Consider the following 21,795-nt stretch of genomic DNA (forward strand, 5'->3'; position numbering starts at 1 on the left):
TTACTACTAACCCTCTGTTCTCCTACACATCCTCATCAGTCACTACTAACCCTCTGTCCTCCTCTACACATCCTCATCAGTCACTACTAACCCTCTGTTCTCCTCTACACATCCTCATCAGTCACTACTAACCCTCTGTTCTCCTCTACACATCCTCATCAGTCACTACTAACCCTCGTCCTCCTCTACACATCCTCATCAGTCACTACTAACCCTCTGTTCTCCTCTACACATCCTCATCAGTCACTACTAACCCTCCGTCCTCTACACATCCTCATCAGTCACTACTAACCCTCTGTTCTCCTCTACACATCCTCATCAGTCACTACTAACCCTCTGTTCTCCTCTACGCATCCTCATCAGTCACTACTAACCCTCCGTTCTCCTCTACACATCCTCATCAGTCACTACTAACCCTCTGTTCTCCTCTACACATCCTCATCAGTTACTACTAACCCTCCGTTCTCTACACTTCCTCATCAGTCACTCTAACATCCTCCGTTACTAACCCTCTACACATCCTCATCAGTCACTACTAACCCTCTGTTCTCCTCTACACATCCTCATCAGTCACTACTAACCCTCTGTTCTCCTCTACACATCCTCATCAGTCACTACTAACCCTCTGTTCTCCTCTACACATCCTCATCAGTCACTACTAACCCTCTGTTCTCTACACATCCTCATCAGTCACTACTAACCCTCCGTTCTCCTCTACACATCCTCATCAGTCACTACTAACCCTCTGTTCTCTACACATCCTCATCAGTCACAACTAACTCTCTGTTCTCCTCTACACATCCTCATCAGTCACTACTAACCCTCTGTTCTCTACACATCCTCATCAGTCACTACTAACCCTCTGTTCTCCTCTACGCATCCTCATCAGTCACTACTAACCCTCCGTTCTCCTCTACACATCCTCATCAGTCACTACTAACCCTCTGTTCTCCTCTACACATCCTCATCAGTCACTACTAACTCTCTGTTCTCTACACATCCTCATCAGTCACTACTAACCCTCTGTTCTCTACACATCCTCATCAGTCACTACTAACCCTCTGTTCTCTACACATCCTCATCAGTCACCATGGCCTTTTTGCCTTTACCTCCCTGATCTCACCTCATTTGCTCACATTGTATATAGGCTTATTTTTCTACTGTATTATTGACTGTATGTTTGTTTTACTCCATGTGTAACTCTGTGTTGTTGTGTTATGTGTCAAACTGCTTCGCTTTATCTTGGCCACGTCGCAGTTGTAAATGAGAACTTGTTCTCAACTTGCCTACCTGGTTAAATAAAGAAAAAATAAATAAATAAAGTCACTACTAACCCTCTCTTCTTGCCCTTCTCTGACATCGCGTCCTTTTCTATCTCGGGCGTCTCCTTGGCGACAGATGGTTCCTTTTCCTTCTCTTCCTGCTCCTTCTTACTGGCCGACTTCTTCAGAACCTCAAACTCAGAGTCCGGCTCCACCTCCAGAACCTCGTCCTCGTGGATGGTCAACGTGCGGGTCAGCGGCGTGGTCCCGGCTGTGATCTTGAAGACCTCGTCAAACTCCACGGGCATGCTCAGGCGGAGGAACAGCATATCAGTGTTGGCATTCTGGGAGCCGAACGTCTTGTGGGTCAGCTTCAGGCAGGGAGCGCTGTCCACTGTCCCGTCCACGCGGGACACCTGGAGGGGGAGAGAAGAAGAGTAAAGAATAGAGAAGAAGAGCAACGAAGAGAGAAGAAGAGCAACGAAGAAGAGAAGAAGAGCGAGGAGAAGAAGAAGAGCGAAGAAGAGCGAAGAAGAGCAACGAAGAGAAGAAGAAGAAGAGCGAAGAAGAAGAGCGAAGAAGAGAGAAGAAGAGGAGAGCTCCATGAACAACAGTGACAGGGAAATACTGGATAACTCCTAGATCACTAAAGAAATCTCCGGTCTCCTCACTAGAACCTCCTGCTAAACGTAATCCCTGCAAATGCCAAGTATCACTTACTATTGTTGAGTATCTCAAGTCATACCTACCAGCAATCAACATACTCTGGAAGTATCATATTTCTACAATGGATTACTGAATACATGTAGCTTCTACTGTATATAAGAAACATTTGAAACAGAGCACTTCAGTCGCATTTCATTTTAGAGGTCCAGTACAGTAACACAATGTGGCGGGATGATTCCCTCTCTATCTCTAACTGAATAAGGATGATTCCCTCTCTATCGCTAACTAACTAAGGATGATTCCCTCTCTATTGCTAACTAACTAAGGATGATTCCCTCTCTATCTCTAACTAACTAAGGATGATTCCCTCTCTATCGCTAACTAACTAAGGATGATTCCCTCTCTATCCCTAACTGAATAAGGATGATTCCCTCTCTAAATAAAGCCGAAAGAATCTTGAAATGCATTTGATGTAAGAAACGTGCTATATAAATAAAGTTTGATTTGATTTCAATAAGTTAGATTTCAATAAATTAGACTCAACGAACCCTGTCAGATACAGGATACCCCAAATCGTATTATCCTGGTCATTAAGTCAACTACCACAATGTATTGGTGGGTAGTAGGTCAGTACCTAAATGTGTTGGTTGTTATTGGGTCAGTACTTCAAGGTGTTGGTGGTTATTGGGTCTGTACCTCAAGGTGTTGGTGGTTATTGGGTCAGTACCACAATGTGTTGGTTGTTATTGGGTCAGTATCTCAATGTGTTGGTTGTTATTGGGTCAGTACCTCAAGGCGTTGGTGGTTATTGGGTCTGTACCTCAAGGTGTTGGTGGTTATTGGGTCAGTACCACAATGTGTTGGTGGTTATTGGGTCAGTACCACAATGTGTTGGTGGTTATTGGGTCAGTACCACAATGTGTTGGTGGTTATTGGGTCAGTACCTCAATGTGTTGGTGGTTATTGGGTCAGCACCTCAATGTGTTGGTGGTTATTGGGTCAGTACCTCAATGTGTTGGTGGTTTTTGGGTCAGTACCACAATGTGTTGGTGGTTATTGGGTAGTACCACAATGTGTTGGTGGTTATTGGGTCAGTACCTCAATGTGTTGGTGGTTATTGGGTCAGCACCTCAATGTGTTGGTGGTTATTGGGTCAGTACCTCAATGTGTTGGTGGTTTTTGGGTCAGTACCACAATGTGTTGGTGGTTATTGGGTCAGTACCACAATGTGTTGGTGGTTATTGGGTCAGTACCACAATGTGTTGGTGGTTATTGGGTCAGCACCTCAATGTGTTGGTGGTTATTGGGTCAGTACCTCAATGTGTTGGTGGTTTTTAGGTCAGTACCACAATGTGTTGGTGGTTATTGGGTCAGTACCACAATGTGTTGGTGGTTATTGGGTCAGTACCACAATGTGTTGGTGGTTATTGGGTCAGTACCTCAATGTGTTGGTGGTTATTGGGTCAGTACCTCAATGTGTTGGTGGTTTTCTGGGTCAGTACCTCAATGTGTTGGTGGTTTTTGGGTCAGTACCTCAATGTGTTGGTGGTTTTCTGGGTCAGTACCTCAATGTGTTGGTGGTTAGTTGGCACAGGGGCGAACTGTGGCAGGCTCTTGCTGAACCACATGGTAATGTCTCTCTTCATGTTGATGGCAAATGGTTCGAAGCCCTCCTGGAGACCACAGATGGCGAAGTAGCGCAGACTGCTGACGTTCTGACCCAGGTTGATCCTGCCCACCTGGGACAGGCCCAGGGTGCACACTGGGATGAAGCCTGAAGAGGTAGAAGAGGAGAGTTGGGTTCACTACAGCAGTGCACTACATTACACCAGGGCCCATAGGGAAGTGGAGCTGCAGGAGAGTTCATTTGACCAAGGCCCATAGGGAAGTGGAACTTCCCTTCAGGTTCTGAAGCAGGTCCTGGAGATCTATAGTGCATTCAGCATTTTATTCTGGCCCAGCACTGGTGCACCTGGTTTAACCAATCAACTAATGGTTGAACCTTCTGTGTTACTGCTTTAATGGAACCATGCGGGTTCCTGCTGCACACCCATGAGCTCCCCAGACATATAGAGCCTGTATTAAACCACCCTGTAGTTCCCCAGACATATAGGGCCTGTATTAAACCACCCTGTAGCTCCCCAGACATATAGAGCCTGTATTAAACCACCCTGTAGTTCCCCAGACATATAGGGCCTGTATTAAACCACCCATTAGTTCCCCAGACCCATAGAGCCTGTATTAAACCACCCATTAGTTCCCCAGACCCATAGAGCCTGTATTAAACCACCCATTAGTTCCCCAGACCTATAGAGCCTATATTAAACCACCCATTAGTTCCCCAGACCTATAGAGCCTGTATTAAACCACCCATTAGTTCCCCAGACCTATAGAGCCTGTATTAAACCACCCATTAGTTCCCCAGACCCATAGAGCCTGTATTAAACCACCCATTAGTTCCCCAGACCTATAGAGCCTGTATTAAACCACCCATGAGCTCCCCAGACCCATAGAGCCTGTATTAAACCACCCATTAGTTCCCCAGACCCATAGAGCCTGAGCCTGTATTAAACCACCCCCATAGAGCCTGTATTAAACCATCCTGCAGCTCCCCAGACCCATAGAGCCTGTATTAAACCACCCATTAGTTCCCCAGACCTATAGAGCCTGTATTAAACCACCCATTAGTTCCCCAGACCTATAGAGCCTGTATTAAACCACCCATTAGTTCCCCAGACCCATAGAGCCTGTATTAAACCACCCATGAGCTCCCCAGACCTATAGAGCCTGTATTAAACCACCCATTAGTTCCCCAGACCCATAGAGCCTGTATTAAACCATCCTGCAGCTCCCCAGATCCCTACATGGTATTGAACCACGACAACACCACTATTACCTTCTCCTATCTCAATGTCCTTGAAAGCCATGTCCGAGCCAGAGTCGCTGATGAGCATCTCTCCGTTCAGGGTGAACATGATGTTTTGTTCGGTCAGGTCGATCATACACCCCACCACGTCACCCGACTGCCACTGGCGACCAAACGGGTCATTACCCACGTGCCAGCGCTGGGCCTGGAGGGACAAACAAACTCCAGGTTAGATAAATAAAAGTTATATAAATATGAAACTATGAATAAGTAAAATAAAATAAAACACATTGGTTTGGTAAAACATTTCGTATGTAACATAACTTGTATGCTTTCATCATTAGTTTGGGCTAGTAGCAAAAACTAAACATGTCTTGACTAATGGTAAGTGCCTTCATAAAGTATAGGAATACAGCTACACAGGAATACAGCTCGTATGTTTTCATCATTAGTTTGGGCGAGAGACAGTAACTCGTATGCTTTCATCATTAGTTTGGGCGAGAGACAGTAACTCGTATGCTTTCATCATTAGTTTGGGCGAGAGACAGTAACTCGTATGCTTTCATCATTAGTTTGGGCGAGAGACATAACTCGTATGCTTTCATCATTAGTTTGGGCTAGTAGCACAGTAACTCGTATGCTTTCATCATTAGTTTGGGCTAGTAGCACAGTAACTCGTATGCTTTCATCATTAGTTTGGGCTAGTAGCACAGTAACTTGTATGCTTTCATCATTAGTTTGGGCTAGTAGCACAGTAACTCGTATGCTTTTCATTAGTTTGGGCTAGTAGCACAGTAACTGGTATGCTTTCATCATTAGTTTGGGCTAGTAGCACATTAACTGGTATGCTTTCATCATTTGTTTGGGCTAGTAGCATGGGTAAAAAGGCACAGTTTCCTACAGAGAATCGTCTCCGTTGTCCATCATCAGTTTACATGTAGTCCCTGTGTGTCCCTAGCCTAACCCAGACAGCCAATGTGATTGACTTCTTTAGACTGCCAGTGTTTGTGACATACCGTTTTTCCGTTGAAGACCCAGGCCAGCTCGTCTGCTCCCAGCTCATTGTCAGCCCTGACGTTGGGTCGGGCCCAGCCCACTCTCATCTCTTCGGTCGTCACCGCCTCAAACTCAAAGTACCACTTCCCAGACGTGACCGCGTAGGACTTCTCAGCACGGAAGATACGTACCTTATCCCCACGCACGTCATCCAGGCCGAGGCCAGCTAGAGAGAGAGAGAGGGAGAGGAGGGAGAGAGAGAGAGAGAGAGAGAGAGAGAGGGAGGGAGAGAGAGAGAGAGGGAGGGAGAGAGGAGAGGGAGAGAGAGAGAGATATTGAGATATTTAAGTATGGAGACTTCGTTTCTCCTCCTGTCCTTCTGAAGACAAAACACTATAGACTCACTGCTCTCCTGGTCTGGAGGCTCGATGTTGTATCCGTAGCCAATGAGAGTGCGTACAGCGTTGTTGACGCTGTCTCTGTTGGTCTTCTTGGTTCTCTCATCCAGCAGGTTATAAGGAACCAGACGAGGGTTACGCTTGTTCATGATGTCCTGGGCCACAGGAAGAAAACAATCACATGATTCACCATCATCATTTATTTTTGTATTTCTTTATAGTGTTACTTATATCAACACCTGTATGGGGAGTTTTTTGTGGTATCAGCTATGGACATACTATTAGGCTTTGTGCTAATAACACAATATAGACTGAAGGAGAGGGTGATAATGGAGGTATTATAATGGAGGTATTATTTTATTATATTATATTATATTGAATTATATTATACTATTATGTTACATCACATTGTATTAATTTATTATATTATATTACATTAAATTATATTATTATATTATTATATTAATGGAGGAAAGCTTGCACACAGACCTGATCTGACCGAGACTACTGCAGATCTAACGTTGTTGATTCTAAGGGAGGATTGTATTACCTGCACGATGCTGTACGTCCAACCCTGGCGCACGCGGTCCCGTGCCCACACGTTGTGACCGTTCTCTGCCAGCTTCTCCACCAGCTGGTTTTGATTGGGCGTCAGCTTGACGTGGTTCAGATCCAGGGGGGCGGGCTTAAATCCATTGCTCATTATATAGCTGAGAGAGGAGAGAGGGAAGAGCAGGGAGGGGATGAGAGAGAGAGGAGAGGCAGGGAGGCAGGGAGAGGAGAGGGTGAGATATTGATCTCTATTGGCTGTAGTGTAAAGGAAGGAAGGAAGGAAGGAAGGAACGAAGGAAGGAAGGATGGAAGGAAGGAAGGATGGAAGGAAGGAAGGAAGGAAGGAATGAAGGAAGGAAGGAAGGAAGGAAGGAAGGAAGGAAGGAAGGGAGGGCGGGAGGGTGGAGGAAGGGAGGGAGAGAGGGTGAGAGAGAGAGGGAGAGAGAGATGGAGAGAGAGAGGGAGAGAGGGTGGGTGGGAAGATGGGAGGAAGAGAAAATGGGAAGATGGGAGGACTTACGTCTTTGGCATTTTGATGATCTTCAGGTTCTCCTCTGCCTTCTCATCCCCCATGCCCACATGGCAGCCCAGGGCCAGCAGAGTCCTGGAGGAGCACAGAGATACACGCATTGACACATTAAGACCAACTGGTATTAAGCACACATTACAAGCTAACGGGTACCATTAAACACAGAGACGAACTGTGGACATTTAAACACACATTACAGACCAACTGGAGACCTTTACACACACATTACAGACCAACTGGGGACCTTTACACACACATTACAGACCAACTGGAGACCTTTACACACACATTACAGACCAACTGGGGACCTTTACACACACATTACAGACCAACTGGGGTTCTACACAGGAAAACACACATTACACACCAACTGGAGACCTTTACACACACATTACAGACCAACTGAGGACATTTACACACACATTACAGACCAACTGAGGACATTTACACACACATTACAGACCAACTGGAGACCTTTACACACACAGGGATACACACTTTACAGACATTACCTTTACATTATTCCTGGACTAAAAAAAACGTTCAATTGCCATTCTCTGGCTTTGGGAAACCAGCCAAGGGCTCAGCACGTGTATTATTGTCAGGGCGTAGCTGGAAGGGGTAGACAACTAAGGACAAGGACACTGTGTTTCCCCAGACATCTGCAGGTTGTAGTTCCTCCCTTATATTATATTACATTATTATGTTATTATATTATTATATTGCATGATTCTATTATATTATTATATTACATTATTATATTATATTACATTATATTACAGTATTATATTACATTATTATATTACATTGTATTATATTATATTATTATATTATTATATTACATTATATTACAGTATTATATTATATTACATTGTATTATATTATATTATTATATTATTATATTACATTATATTACAGTATTATATTATATTACATTGTATTATATTATATTATTATATTATTTTATTACCATTATATTATTATATTACATTATTATATTACACTATTATATTATATTACAATATTATATTACAATATTATATTACATTACATTGTATTATATTATAGTATTATATTACACTATTATATTACATTATAGTATTATATTATATTATTATATTATTTTATTACCATTATATTATTATATTACATTATTATATTACATTATTATATTATATTACAATATTATATTACAATATTATATTACATTACATTGTATTATATTATAGTATTATATTACACTATTATATTACATTATAGTATTATATTATATTATTATATTACATTACATTGTATTATATTATTATATTAGATTATTATATTACATTATTATATTATTATATTATATTATTACATTATTATATTATTATATTACATTATATTGAATTATATTATATTATTATATTACATTACATTGTATTATATTATTATATTAGATTATATTGAATTATATTATTATATTACATTATTATATTATTATATTACATTATTATATTATTATATTATATTATTACATTATTATATTATATTATTATATTATTATATTATATTATTATATTATATTATTATATTATATTATTATATTATATTATTACATTATTATATTACATTATTATATTATTATATTATATTATTATATTATATTACATTATTATATTATTATATTATATTATTATATTATTATATTACATTATTATATTATTATATTACATTATTATATTATTATATTATATTATTACATTATTATATTATATTATTATATTATTATATTATATTATTATATTATATTATTATATTATTATATTATATTATTATATTATATTATTACATTATTATATTATATTATTATATTATATTATTATATTACATTATATTATTATATTACATTATTACATTATTATATTACATTACATTGTATTATTTTATTTTATTATATTGAATTATATTATATTATTATGTTGCATCACATTGTATTATTTTATTATATTATGGGACTGGCCATCCCACATATGCTCTCTCTAATTCTCTCTTTCTTTCTCTCTCTCGGAGGACCTGAGCCCTAGGACCATGCCCCAGGAATACCTGACATGATGACTCCTTGCTGTCCCCAGTCCACCTGACCGTGCTGCTGCTCCAGTTTCAACTGACCTGAGCCCTAGGACCATGCCCCAGGAATACCTGACATGATGACTCCTTGCTGTCCCCAGTCCACCTGACCGTGCTGCTGCTCCAGTTTCAACTGTTCTGCCTTATTATTATTGGACCATGCTGGTCATTTATGAACATTTGCACATCTTGGCCATGTTCTGTTATAATCTCCACCCGGCACAGCCAGAAGGGGACTGGCCACCCCACATAGCCTGGTTCCTCTCTAGGTTTCTTCCTAGGTTTTGGCCTTTCTAGGGAGTTTTTCCTAGCCACCGTGCTTCTACACCTGCATTGCTTGCTGTTTGGGGTTTTAGGCTGGGTTTCTGTACAGCACTTTGAGATATCAGCTGATGTACGAAGGGCTATATAAATACATTTGATTTGATTTGATTTTGATATTATATTGAATTATATTATTATATTATTATATTATGTTACATTGTATTATGTTACATTATTATATTATTACTTAAGTGTTTCCCCAGACATCTGCAGATTGTAGTTCCTCTCAGGTTCAGGAAGGGTCTGGAAGTCGACCAGACAGGGATGCAGCTTCTTGTTGTCGTCTCTGAACTGGAGGAGGGAGAAAACAGACCGAGAGGGTCATTACATCTCAGTGCTACTACTTTTGACTAATGGCCCCTATAGGGCCTCCATTTTGTCTCTGTCTGGCCGGTGATCAGCGTTGCTGTATCAATATTTCCTGTCTGTTAAAGGGTTAATAGACTCACTATTCCGTAAGTCCAGCCCTGCTCGATGCGCGTGATGGCCCACAGCGAGTGGATGTTCTCTGCCAGCTTCTCCCTGATCTTCTCCAGGTGGGGCGGCAACACGATCTGCAGCACACACAGCGTAAAGATTAAAGGTCAAATAAAGGTCAGAGGTACGCAGATCGTAGCCCTGTCTGGTACCTGAACAGGGTTAGGGCTAGGGACAGGGTCTGTTTGCTACCTGAACAGGGTTAGAGCTAGGGACAGGGTCTGTCTGGTACCTAAACAGGGTTAAGGCTAAGGACAGGGTATGGCTGGTACCTAAACAGGGTTAGGGCTAGGGACAGGGTCTGTCTAGTACCTGAACAGGGTTAGGGCTAGGGACAGGGTGTGTGTGTGTGTGTGTTACCTGAGCAGTGTCTACGGGATTGGGGGTAAAGGAGGTGTGTGTGAGGGACTGGGTTGGCCCCAGCAAGTTTCGGACTCCGTCAAAGTCGTGTTTGTACTCCTTGATGGGTTCGATCCTCATCCTGTCCTTGGGTAGCAGAGCCTCGTAGCACGGCGCATAGCCCGGGGGGGGCAGGAACTTAAAGTCTCCATGGCGACCACCCAACAGTAAACGAGCTCTGAAGAGACAGGAAATATAATGGGGTCATGTTAAGGGCCAGGAAAAACAGTGGGGTTATTTTAAGAGCAAGGAAAAATGAAACAGAGTGGGGTTATATTAAGAGCAAGGAAAAATAAAAAACAGTGGGGTCATTTATAGGGCCAGGGGTTTTGCATGAACATGAGACCTGACCAGACTCTTTCTGTAAGTGTCAGGATCAGAAGGGCATTGAGCCCTGGTGCTGCAGAGTCCTTGTCCCTGACCATTTCCCCTTTACTCTCATCATTCGAATCAGCCATTAACTAACTAACTAACTAACTAACTAACTAACTGTCTGTCTGTCTGTCTGTCTGTCTGTCTGTCTGTCTGTCTGTCTGTCTGTCTGTCTGTCTGTCTGTCTGTCTGTCTGTCTGTCTGTCTGCCTGCCTGTCTGTCTGTCTGTCTGTCTGTCGGGTCGACATTACATTACACCTCATCCAGAGCTATTTACCACGGGCGCATTCACCTAAGGTAGGTAAAATATCAATCAACATGTTTTTTGTACAGCACAAGTCTAGCCCCCATGTTGTCCTCCATCTTACTTGACTCCAGCAGAGAAACTGATGACGGGGAAGAACAGTCCATCTACGTTGAAGTTCTCGAACATGCCCTGGACCGGGTGGCCGTTGACCCGGAACGAGATACTGGGCACGCTCAGATCCAGACAGCACGACACCACATCATCAGCTGCTAGGGCATGCTGATTGGGCGACGCCACCTGGCGGGGGACGTGACCTGGAAAGGAGAGAGGGGAGGAGTCAGGGGGCTACTGGAAAACTAGTCTGGTTTCATAATGTATGCGCTGTGGTCTGGTTCCATACTATATGTGCTGTGGTCTGGTTTCATACTATATGTGCAGTGGTCTGGTTTCATACTGTATGTGCTGTGGTCTGGTTTCATACTATATGTGCAGTGGTCTGGTTTCATACTGTATGTGCTGTGGTCTGGTTTCATACTATATGTGCTGTGGTCTGGTTTCATACTGTATGTGCTGTGGTCTGGTTCCATACTGTATGTGCTGTGGTCTGGTTTCATACTATATGTGCTGTGGTCTGGTTTCATACTATATGTGCTGTGGTCTGGTTTCATACTGTATGTGCTGTGGTCTGGTTCCATACTGTATGTGCTGTGGTCTGGTTTCATACTGTATGTGCTGTGGTCTGGTTTCATACTATATGTGCTGTGGTCTGGTTCCATACTGTATGTGCTGTGGTCTGGTTTCCATACTGTATGTGCTGTGGTCTGGTTTCATACTGTATGTGCTGTGGTCTGGTTTCCATACTGTATGTGCTGTGGTCTGGTTTCATACTGTATGTGCTGTGGTCTGGTTTCATACTGTATGTGCTGTGGTCTGGTTCCATACTGTATGTGCTGTGGTCTGGTTTCATACTGTATGTGCTGTGGTCTGGTTTCCATACTGTATGTGCTGTGGTCTGGTTTCATACTGTATGTGCTGTGGTCTGGTTCCATACTGTATGTGCTGTGGTCTGGTTTCCATACTGTATGTGCTGTGGTCTGGTTTCCATACTGTATGTGCTGTGGTCTGGTTTCATACTGTATGTGCTGTTGTCTGGTTTCATACTATATGTGCTGTGGTCTGGTTTCATACTGTATGTGCTGTGGTCTGGTTCCATACTGTATGTGCTGTGGTCTGGTTTCATACTATATGTGCTGTGGTCTGGTTTCATACTATATGTGCTGTGGTCTGGTTTCATACTGTATGTGTTGTGGTCTGGTTCCATACTGTATGTGCTGTGGTCTGGTTTCCATACTGTATGTGCTGTGGTCTGGTTTCATACTGTATGTGCTGTGGTCTGGTTTCATACTGTATGTGCTGTGGTCTGGTTCCATACTGTATGTGCTGTGGTCTGGTTTCCATACTGTATGTGCTGTGGTCTGGTTTCATGCTGTATGTGCTGTGGTCTGGTTCCATACTGTATGTGCTGTGGTCTGGTTTCATACTGTATGTGCTGTGGTCTGGTTTCATACTGTATGTGCTGTGGTCTGGTTCCATACTGTATGTGCTGTGGTCTGGTTCCATAATGTATGTGCTGTGGTCTGGTTCCATACTGTATGTGCTGTGGTCTGGTTTTTTCCATACTGTGGTCTGGTTTCCATACTGTATGTGCTGTGGTCTGGTTTCCATACATTATGTGCTGTGGTTTGGTTTCATACTGTATGTGCTGTGGTCTGGTTGGAAGACTAGCCTGGTCTTACGCTGTATGTGCTGTGGTCTGGTTGGAAGACTAGCCTGGTCTTACGCTGTATGTGCTGTGGTCTGGTTGGAAGACTAGCCTGGTCTTACGCTGTATGTGCTGTGGACTAGATAGGTTCATATGGTAAACTCTGAGGCAAAAACGTTGACATGGTAACAATAGGAAGGTGAAGCGTACCTGACCACAGGTGCAGTCCATCGAAGCCGTACGAGTAGAGGTCATCCCCCACCCCGTTGCCACCCCAGCCCTCTCCGCCCCCAGGATAGGGGGAATACCCCTCTGTCAGGGCCCAGCCCACACGCAGGTGAGAGGGTGTGGCTGTCACGAAAGGCTCCACATAGTCTACCATCATCTCAAAGTACCACTTCTTATACTGAGTAGAGCCTTCGCAGGTTCCCAGGAAGATGTTGGGCCTCACACTGCAGATAGAAACACATATTCTGAAACTCTTAGAGCACAACGGGATAGAACAGAATATTGTATGTATATATACTGTATATATATATATATATATATATATATATATATATATATATAGAGCGAGTTGTATGTATATATACTATATATATATATATATATATATATATATATATATATATATATAGAGAGCGAGTTCCAAAAGTATTAGGACATTGACACTTGTTGTTGTTGTTGTTGTTGTTGTTGTTGTTTTGTACCAAAGTCATTTGGATTTGAAATGATAAAGGTCAGACTGTCAGCTTTAATTTAAAAGGTATTTTCATCCATATCAGGTGAACCGTTTAGAAATTACAGCACTTTATGTACACAGTCCCCCTGTTTTAGAGGACCAGAAATTACAGCACTTTATGTACACAGTCCCCCTGTTTTAGAGGACCAGAAATTACAGCCCTTTATGTACACAGTCCCCCTGTTTTAGAGGACCAGAAATAACAGCACTTTATGTACACAGTCCCCCTGTTTTAGAGGACCAGAAATTACAGCCCTTTATGTACACAGTCCCCCTGTTTTAGAGGACCAGAAGTATTGGTGACTCCAACGCTTCCCACAGGTGTGTCGAGGTGGCCGGATGTCCTTTAGGGGTGCGGACCGTTCTTGATACACGAAGGGAAATCGTCAAACAAAACATTATGAAGACCTGCTACATAGACTGACCTTCCCTGTGAAACGCTTTCCAGTCCTTGTAGAGTCCATGTAGAGTCGAGTCCTTGTAGAGTCCAAGCCATAACAAATTGAGACTGTTCTGGGGGGGGTGGTCCAACTCAATATTAGAAGGGTGTTCTTAATGTCAGAACAGCCTCAATTCGTCGGGCCATGGACTCTACAACGAGACGAAAGCGTTCCACAGGGACGCTGGCCCATGTTGACTCCAGTGCTTCCAACGTGTGTCAAGTTGGCTGGATGTCCTTTGGGTGGTGGACCATTCTTGATACACACAGGAAACGGTTTAGTGTGAAAAACCCAGCAGCGTTGCAGTTCTTGACACACTCATACCGGTGTTCCTGGAACCTACTACCATACCCCATTCAAAGGTGCTTAAATATTTTGTCTTGCCCATTCACACTCTGAATGGCACATATACACAATCCATGTCTCAATTGTCTCAAGGCTTAAAAATCCTTCTTTAACCACCTGCCTCCTCCCCTTCATCTATGATTGAAGTGGATTTAACAAGTGACATCAATAAGGGATCATATCTTTCACCTGGATTCACCTGGTCCGTCTGTGTCATGGAAAGAGCAGGTGTTCCTAATGTTTTGTACACTCAGTGTATGTATATATATATATATATATATATATATATATATATATATATATATATACAGGGCATTTAGAAAGTATTCAGACCCCTTGACTTTTTCCACATTTTGTTACGTTACAGCCTTATTCTAAAATGTTTTTTTTTTTTCATTCTCATCAATCTACACACAATACCTCATAATGACATCACAATACCTCATAATGACATCACAATACCCCATAATGACATCACAATACCTCATAATGACATCACAATACCTCATAATGACATCACAATACCCCATAATGACATCACAATACCCCATAACGACAAAGCAACCTTAACCTTTTTGCAAATAAATAATGTATTAAAAAAACTAAACTGAAATATCACATTTACATAAGTATTCAGACCCTTTACTCAGTACTTTGTTGAAGTACCTTTGGCAGGGATTACAGCCTAGAGTGTTCTTGGGTATGACGCTACAAGCTTGGCACATCTGTATTTGGGGAGTTTCTCCCATTCTTCTCTGCAGATCTTCTCAAGCTCTGTCAGGTTGGATGGGGAGCGTTGCTGCACAGCTATTTTCAGGTCTCTCCAGAGATGTTCAATCGGGTTAAAGTCCAGGCTCTGGCTGAACCACTCAAGGATTCATTCAGAGACTTGTCCCGAAGTCACTCCTGCATTGTCTTGGCTGTGTGCTTAGGGTCGTTGTCCTGTTGGATGGTGAACCTTCGCCCCCAGTCTGAGGTCCTGAGCGCTCTGGAGCAGGTTTTCATCTGTACTTTGCTCCGTTCATCTCTCCCTCAATCCTGACTAGTCTCTCCATCCCTGCTTCTGAAAAACATCCCCAGAGCATGATGCTGCCACCTTCATGCTTCACAGCATGATGCTGCCACCACTTCACTGTAAGGTTTTCTCCAGATGTGACGTGATGTTCCTCCAGAGTTCAATCTTGGTTTCATCAAGACCAGAGAATCATGTTTCTCATGGTCTAAGAGTCTTTAGGTGCCTTTTGGCAAACTCCAAGCTGGCTGTCATGTGCTTTTTACTGAGGAGTGGCTTCCGTCTGACCACTCCATCATAAAGGCCTGATTGGTGGAGTGGTGCAGAGATGGTTGTCCACCTGGAAGGTTCTCTTCTCTCCACAGAGGAACTCTGGAGCTCTGTCAGAGTGACCATCGGGTTCTTGGTCACCTCCCTGACCAAGGCCCTTCTCCTCCATTGCTCAGCTTGGCCGGGCGGCCAGCTCTAGGAAGAGTCTTGTTGGTTCCAAACTTCTTCCATTTAAGAATGATGGAGGCCACTGCATTCTTCACCAGATCTGTGCCTCGACACAATCCTGTCTCAGAGCTCTACGGATAATTCCTTCAACCTCATGGATTTTTGCTCTGACATGCACTGTCAACTGTGAGACCTTATACAGACAGGTGTGCGCCTTTCCAAATCATGTCCACTCAATTGAATTTACCACAGGTGGACCCCAATCAAGTTGTAGAAACATCTTAAGGATGATCAATGGAAACAGGATGCACCTGAGCTCAATTTAGATTCTCATAGCAAAGGGTCTAAATACTTATGTAAATAATAATAAAAAATAATATTTCTGCTTTTTATTCTATTTGATAAATTATCAAAAATAAAATAAAAAAATGTTTTCACTTTGGTTTCTGTGAAGATTGATGAGGATTTGTTTTTATGTTTTTTTATCCATTTTAGAATAAGACTGTAACGCAACAAAATGTGGAAAAAGTCAAGGGGTCTGAATACTTTCTAAATGCACTGTATATATATATATATAATCTACACACACATATATATATATATATATATATATATATATATATATATATATATATATATATATATATTTACACTGTCTATAGAACATATTCTTATTCCAAATTGATTAAATTGAGATGTTGTGTCACTGGCCTAAACACAATATTCCATAATGTCAAAGTGGAATTATGTTTATTTTTTGGACATTTATACAAATTATTTAAAAATGAAAAGCTGAAATGTGACCCGTTTCAGGAAACTGTACATACAATACCAGTCAGAAATTTGGACACATTCAAGGTGTTTCTTTATTTTTATTTTTTACTATTTTCTATAATTGTAGGATATTAATAATAGTGTAGACATCAAAATGATTAAATAACACATATGGAATAATTAAGTAAACAAAAAAAGTATTAAACAAATCAAAATATATTTTATATTTAACATTCTTTACAGTAGCCACCCTTTGCCTTGATGACAGCTTTGCACACTCTTGGCATTCTCTCAACCAGCTTCATGTGGTAGTCACTTATAAAGTTTCTTCAAGTGCAATCGCTGAAACCATCAAGCGCAATGATGAAACTGTCTCTCATGAGGATCGCCACAGGAAAGGAAGACCCAGAGTTTCCTTTGCTGCAGAGGATAAGGTCATTAGAGTTTTTCCAGCCTCAGAAATTGCAACCCAAATAAATGCTTCACAGAGTAACAGACATATCACAACATCAACTGTTCAGAGGAGACTGTGAATCAGGCCTTTATGGTCGAATTGCTGCAATATTAAGAAGAGACTTGATTGGGCTAAGAAACACGAGCAATGGACGTTAGACCGGTGGAAATCTGTCCTTTGTTCTGATGAATCCAAATTTTACATTTTTGGTTCCAACTGCCGTGTCTTTGTGAGACGCAGAGTAGGTGAACGGATGATCTCTTTGTGTGGTTCCCACCGTGAAGCATGGAGGAGGAGGTGTGATGGTGCTTTGATGGTGACACTGTCAGTGATTTATTTAGAATTCACCGCACACAACCAGCATGGCTAACACAGCACTCTGCAGAGATACGCCATCCCATCTGGTTCGCGCTTAGTGGGACTATCATTTGTTTTTCAACAGAACAATGACCCAACACACCTCCAGGCTGTGTAAGGGCTATTTGACCAAGAAAGAGAGTGATGGAGTGTTGCATCAGATGACCTGGCCTCCACAATCACCCAACCTCAGCCCAATTGAGAATTTTTGGGATGAGTTGGACAGCAGAGTGAAGGAAAAGCAGCTAACAAGTGCTCAGCATATGTGGGAACACCTTCAAGACTGTTGGAAAAGCATTCCAAGTGAAGCTAGTTGAGAGAATGCCAAGAGTATGCAAAGCGGTCATCAAGGCAAAGGGTGGCTAATCTGAAGAATCTCAAATAGAAACTATAAAAGTTTTCCTACTTTCCTCAGCAACATTGATGCCCTGAATTTATCGACAGATCAGTTCATAAAAGGCTACTTTCTGCCCACGCCACGGTCAGTGTGAACCAGAGTGACTTGACACAACGCTGGTCAAACAAGGTGTAGCAACAAACGAAACAGAGCTAAATGGTTCCAGCAACTGAAACAGTCATTCATGTATATGAGTAACATGCTGACCAGACCGGACACGTAGAAATCCATGTTATTCAATTATCGCGCGCGCCAACGAGCCAAGGGCTAAAATAGAAGTCATTCCTATCTCTGACGCAAATCGCGCTGCAAGTCCTGCATCTCCTCATCTCCTCATTGGTTTATAGAAGCAGGTACCCACCGTGCCATCTCCTCATTGGTTATACCCACGTGGGTGATTGAAAGACTACATGTTTTGCCGGTTGTCGTGGTAATACTATGAAAGTGTAGATGCCGATCACCATATAAGTTCAAAGATGAAAAAGCCTGGAAGGAGGAGAGATGACTAGAAACGATTTGGTTGGCCGTTTTATGTGTGGATTAATTGTCGGAGTAGAGGACCTTGTGCATTTCAGGTAAAATAACAACTCAATGTTTATATCCCAGGACAAATTAGCTAGCAACAGCAAGCTATCTAAATAGGACAAATTAGCTAGCAACAGCAAGCTATCTAAATAGGACAAATTAGCTAGCAACAGCAAGCTATCTAAATAGGACAAATCCGCTAGCAACAGCAAGCTATCTAAATAGGACAAATTAGCTAGCAAGTGCAAGCTATCTAGCTAAATTGCCATACATGTTTAATGCTTTTCAACCTGTCCTCAAATGAATGTCATTGGTTCAGAATTTGTTTTGCTATTTTAACCTGCGTGTCGTGATCGCGTTTGGTGTAGGGGGACACTGTGTTGTTGTATGTGTCGAACTGCTTTGCTTTATCATGGCCAGGTCGCAATTGTAAATGAGAACTTGTTCTCAACTAGCCTACCTGGTTAAATAAAGGTGTTCTCAACTAGCCTACCTGGTTAAATAAAGGTGAAATAAAAAATAAATTAAAAAAAGTTAATTTATGCACGATAGCGCACAATGGGGCACGCGCCCAGCCGGTTTGGGTTCCGTGGAAGAGTCTAGCTACATTTTCAGATATTATACGTTTCTAATTTAGGTAGAAAGTTGTTTGTTTTTATTGTATGTATTGACTTGGGGGATGTGAATACTTATGTAAATGTGATATTTATATATATATATATATTATTTATTTATTTATATTGATATTTCTGTATTTCTTATGTAAATTTGATATTTATATATTATATATATATATATATATAATTTATTTATTTATTTATGTTGATATTTATATATTTTATATATATATATATATATATATAATTTATTTATTTATTTATGTTGATATTTATATATTATATATATATATATATATATATATATATAATTTATTTATTTATTTATGTTGATATTTATATATTATATATATATATATATATATATATATATAATTTATTTATTTATATTGATATTTCTGTATTTCATTTTCAGGAAAACTGAGATTTATTTATTTTTAATCTAAAAACATGTTTTCACTTTGTCATTATGGGGTATTGAGTGTAGATGGGTGAGAACAATATATATTTAATACATTTTGAATTCAAGCTGTAGCACAACAAAATGTGGAATAATCTAAGGGGTATGAATGATTTCTTAACAGTATATATTATATATTATGAATGATATGTTAACAGTATATATTATATATTGTGAATGATATGTTAACAGTATATATTATATATTGTGAATGATATGTTAACGTATATATTATATATTATGAATTATATGTTAACGTATATACTGTTATATATTATATTATATATTACCTGGTTACATAGTTGACAATGTTGGTCTGCAATAGGAGATCGCGACCTGGAAATAGATTCTCTGTGATGAGGTTCTGATTGGACCTTACAGCCACACCGTTACACACACAAAGAGACCGGAGCACGTCCAACACCTAGGAGAGACAGAGACAGAGAGACAGAGACAGAGTCACAGAGAGAGAGACAGAGTCAGAGAGAAAGAGAGAGAGACAGAGACAGAGTCACAGAGAGAGAGAGAGAGACAGAGACAGAGAGACAGACAGAGTCAGAGAGAAAGAGAGAGAGAGAGACAGAGAGAGAGAGATACAGAGACAGAGTCAGAGAGACAGAGAGACAGAGAGAGAGACAGAGTCAGAGACAGAGACAGAGAGACAAAGAGAGACAGACAGAGACATAGAGACAAAGACAGAGACAGAGAGACAAAGAGAGACAGAGACATAGAGACAGACAGAGACATAGACAGAGACAGAGACAGAGAGACAGAGAGACAGAGAGAGACAAAGAGAGAGACAGAGAGAGAGAGAGACAGTGACAGAGACAGAGAGAGAGACAGTGACAGAGAGACAGAGAGACAGTGACAGAGAGAGACAGAGACAGGGACAGAGAGAGAGACAGTGACAGAGAGAGAGACAGTGACAGAGAGAGAGACAGAGACAGAGAGAGAGACAGAGAGAGAGAGAGACAGAGAGAGAGAGAGACAGAGAGAGAGAGAGACAGAGAGAGAGACAGAGAGAGAGAGAGACAGAGAGTCAGAGACAGTGACAGAGACAGAGACAGTGACAGAGACAAGGAAATGTGAGGAAAGTTCAAGGAAGTGTGGGCTCCAAACTGGGAAGTAAGTCAGCTGGTCCCAATTCACTCCCTACCCCTTCCCTTTGGCCCCTTGGCCTCTTGACCATTTGATATTTGCAGATATTTATGATGGAAGTTCCACCACTACACTGCTAACACCTATCCAGACCCTACAGATGTACAAACATCCAAACATCTGCCAGACATCACTGACCTTGTGGTTTCTGCCATGTTTGTCCAGCAAAGAGATGATAGATTTGATGTGGTTCTCCTGAATGATGTTCAGAACCTCTGGACTCTCAATCAGGACACAGTGCAACACCTCCAAGATACCTGGAGCAAGGGAGAGAGGGAGGAGTGGGAGGAGAGGGATAAGAGGGAGAGAGGGAGAGAGGGAGAAGAGGGAGAGAGGGGGAGAGGGAGAGAGAGAGGGTGGAGAGGGAGAGAGAGGGGAGGAGAGGGAGGGAGAGAGGGTGGAGAGGGAGGGAGAGAGGGAGAGAGGGAGGAGAGGGAGAGAGGGAGGGAGAGAGGGAGGAGAGGGAGGGAGAGAGGGAGAGAGGGAGAGAGAGAGGGAGGAGAGGGAGGAGAGGGGGAGAGAGAGGGGATGATGGAGAGAGAGATGGAGAGAGAGATGGAGAGAGGGAGAGAAAGAGGGAGGAGAGGGAGAGAGGGAGGAGAGGGAGATAGGGAGGAGAGGGAGAGATGAGGGAGGGAGGTAGGGAGGGAGTGATGATGAACGCGGTCCTGTGCTGAAAGAACCTTCAAGTCAGATATATAATGGGTAGTGCCCTGAGTTTTTCCTTATCAGTAACTACACAGCCTAAACCAGGAAAAACTCCTGCCCCTAGCCAGGGTGAGTGGCATCGAGCAGAACTCTAGGTACCTGAAGAGGCCTCCAACCGGTCCAGTTTGCTGACCAGCCAGTCCAGGTTATCACAGAACAGCGCACAGTTAGAACGGTTCCCCCTGATCAGAGAGGCTGGGAGGGAGAACAGGGAAGAGGTGGAGGGAGGGCAGGGAAGAGGTGGATGGAGAACAGGGAAGAAGTGGAGGGAGGGCAGGGAAGAGGTGGAGGGAGGGAGAACAGGGAAGAAGTGGAGGGAGGGAGAACAGGGAAGAGGTGGAGGGAGGGAGAACAGGGAAGAGGTGGAGGGAGGGAGAACAGGGAAGAGGTGGAGGGAGGGAGAACAGGGAAG

General features: G+C 42.0%; 1 protein-coding gene across 1 annotated transcript in view; it reads right to left on the minus strand.

Moving 5' to 3' along the window:
- Positions 1–21,795, minus strand: part of LOC139382922 (ryanodine receptor 1b (skeletal)) — a 290,972-nt gene that overhangs the window by 62,498 nt on the left and 206,679 nt on the right. Inside the window, exons 15-29 of the mRNA XM_071127194.1 lie at positions 21,483–21,578; positions 20,814–20,932; positions 19,808–19,941; positions 13,167–13,408; positions 11,316–11,508; positions 10,537–10,753; positions 10,149–10,253; positions 9,887–9,990; positions 7,261–7,344; positions 6,739–6,898; positions 6,196–6,343; positions 5,811–6,016; positions 4,825–4,999; positions 3,494–3,702; positions 1,335–1,678 (exon numbers count right to left, since the gene is read on the minus strand). Coding sequence (XP_070983295.1) covers positions 1,335–1,678; positions 3,494–3,702; positions 4,825–4,999; positions 5,811–6,016; positions 6,196–6,343; positions 6,739–6,898; positions 7,261–7,344; positions 9,887–9,990; positions 10,149–10,253; positions 10,537–10,753; positions 11,316–11,508; positions 13,167–13,408; positions 19,808–19,941; positions 20,814–20,932; positions 21,483–21,578 — 2,536 coding nt within the window. The remainder of the gene's footprint in view (positions 1–1,334; positions 1,679–3,493; positions 3,703–4,824; positions 5,000–5,810; positions 6,017–6,195; positions 6,344–6,738; positions 6,899–7,260; positions 7,345–9,886; positions 9,991–10,148; positions 10,254–10,536; positions 10,754–11,315; positions 11,509–13,166; positions 13,409–19,807; positions 19,942–20,813; positions 20,933–21,482; positions 21,579–21,795) is intronic.

Source organism: Oncorhynchus clarkii, chromosome 24 (assembly GCF_045791955.1).
Source record: "Oncorhynchus clarkii lewisi isolate Uvic-CL-2024 chromosome 24, UVic_Ocla_1.0, whole genome shotgun sequence".
Classification (NCBI taxonomy): Eukaryota; Metazoa; Chordata; class Actinopteri; order Salmoniformes; family Salmonidae; genus Oncorhynchus; species Oncorhynchus clarkii.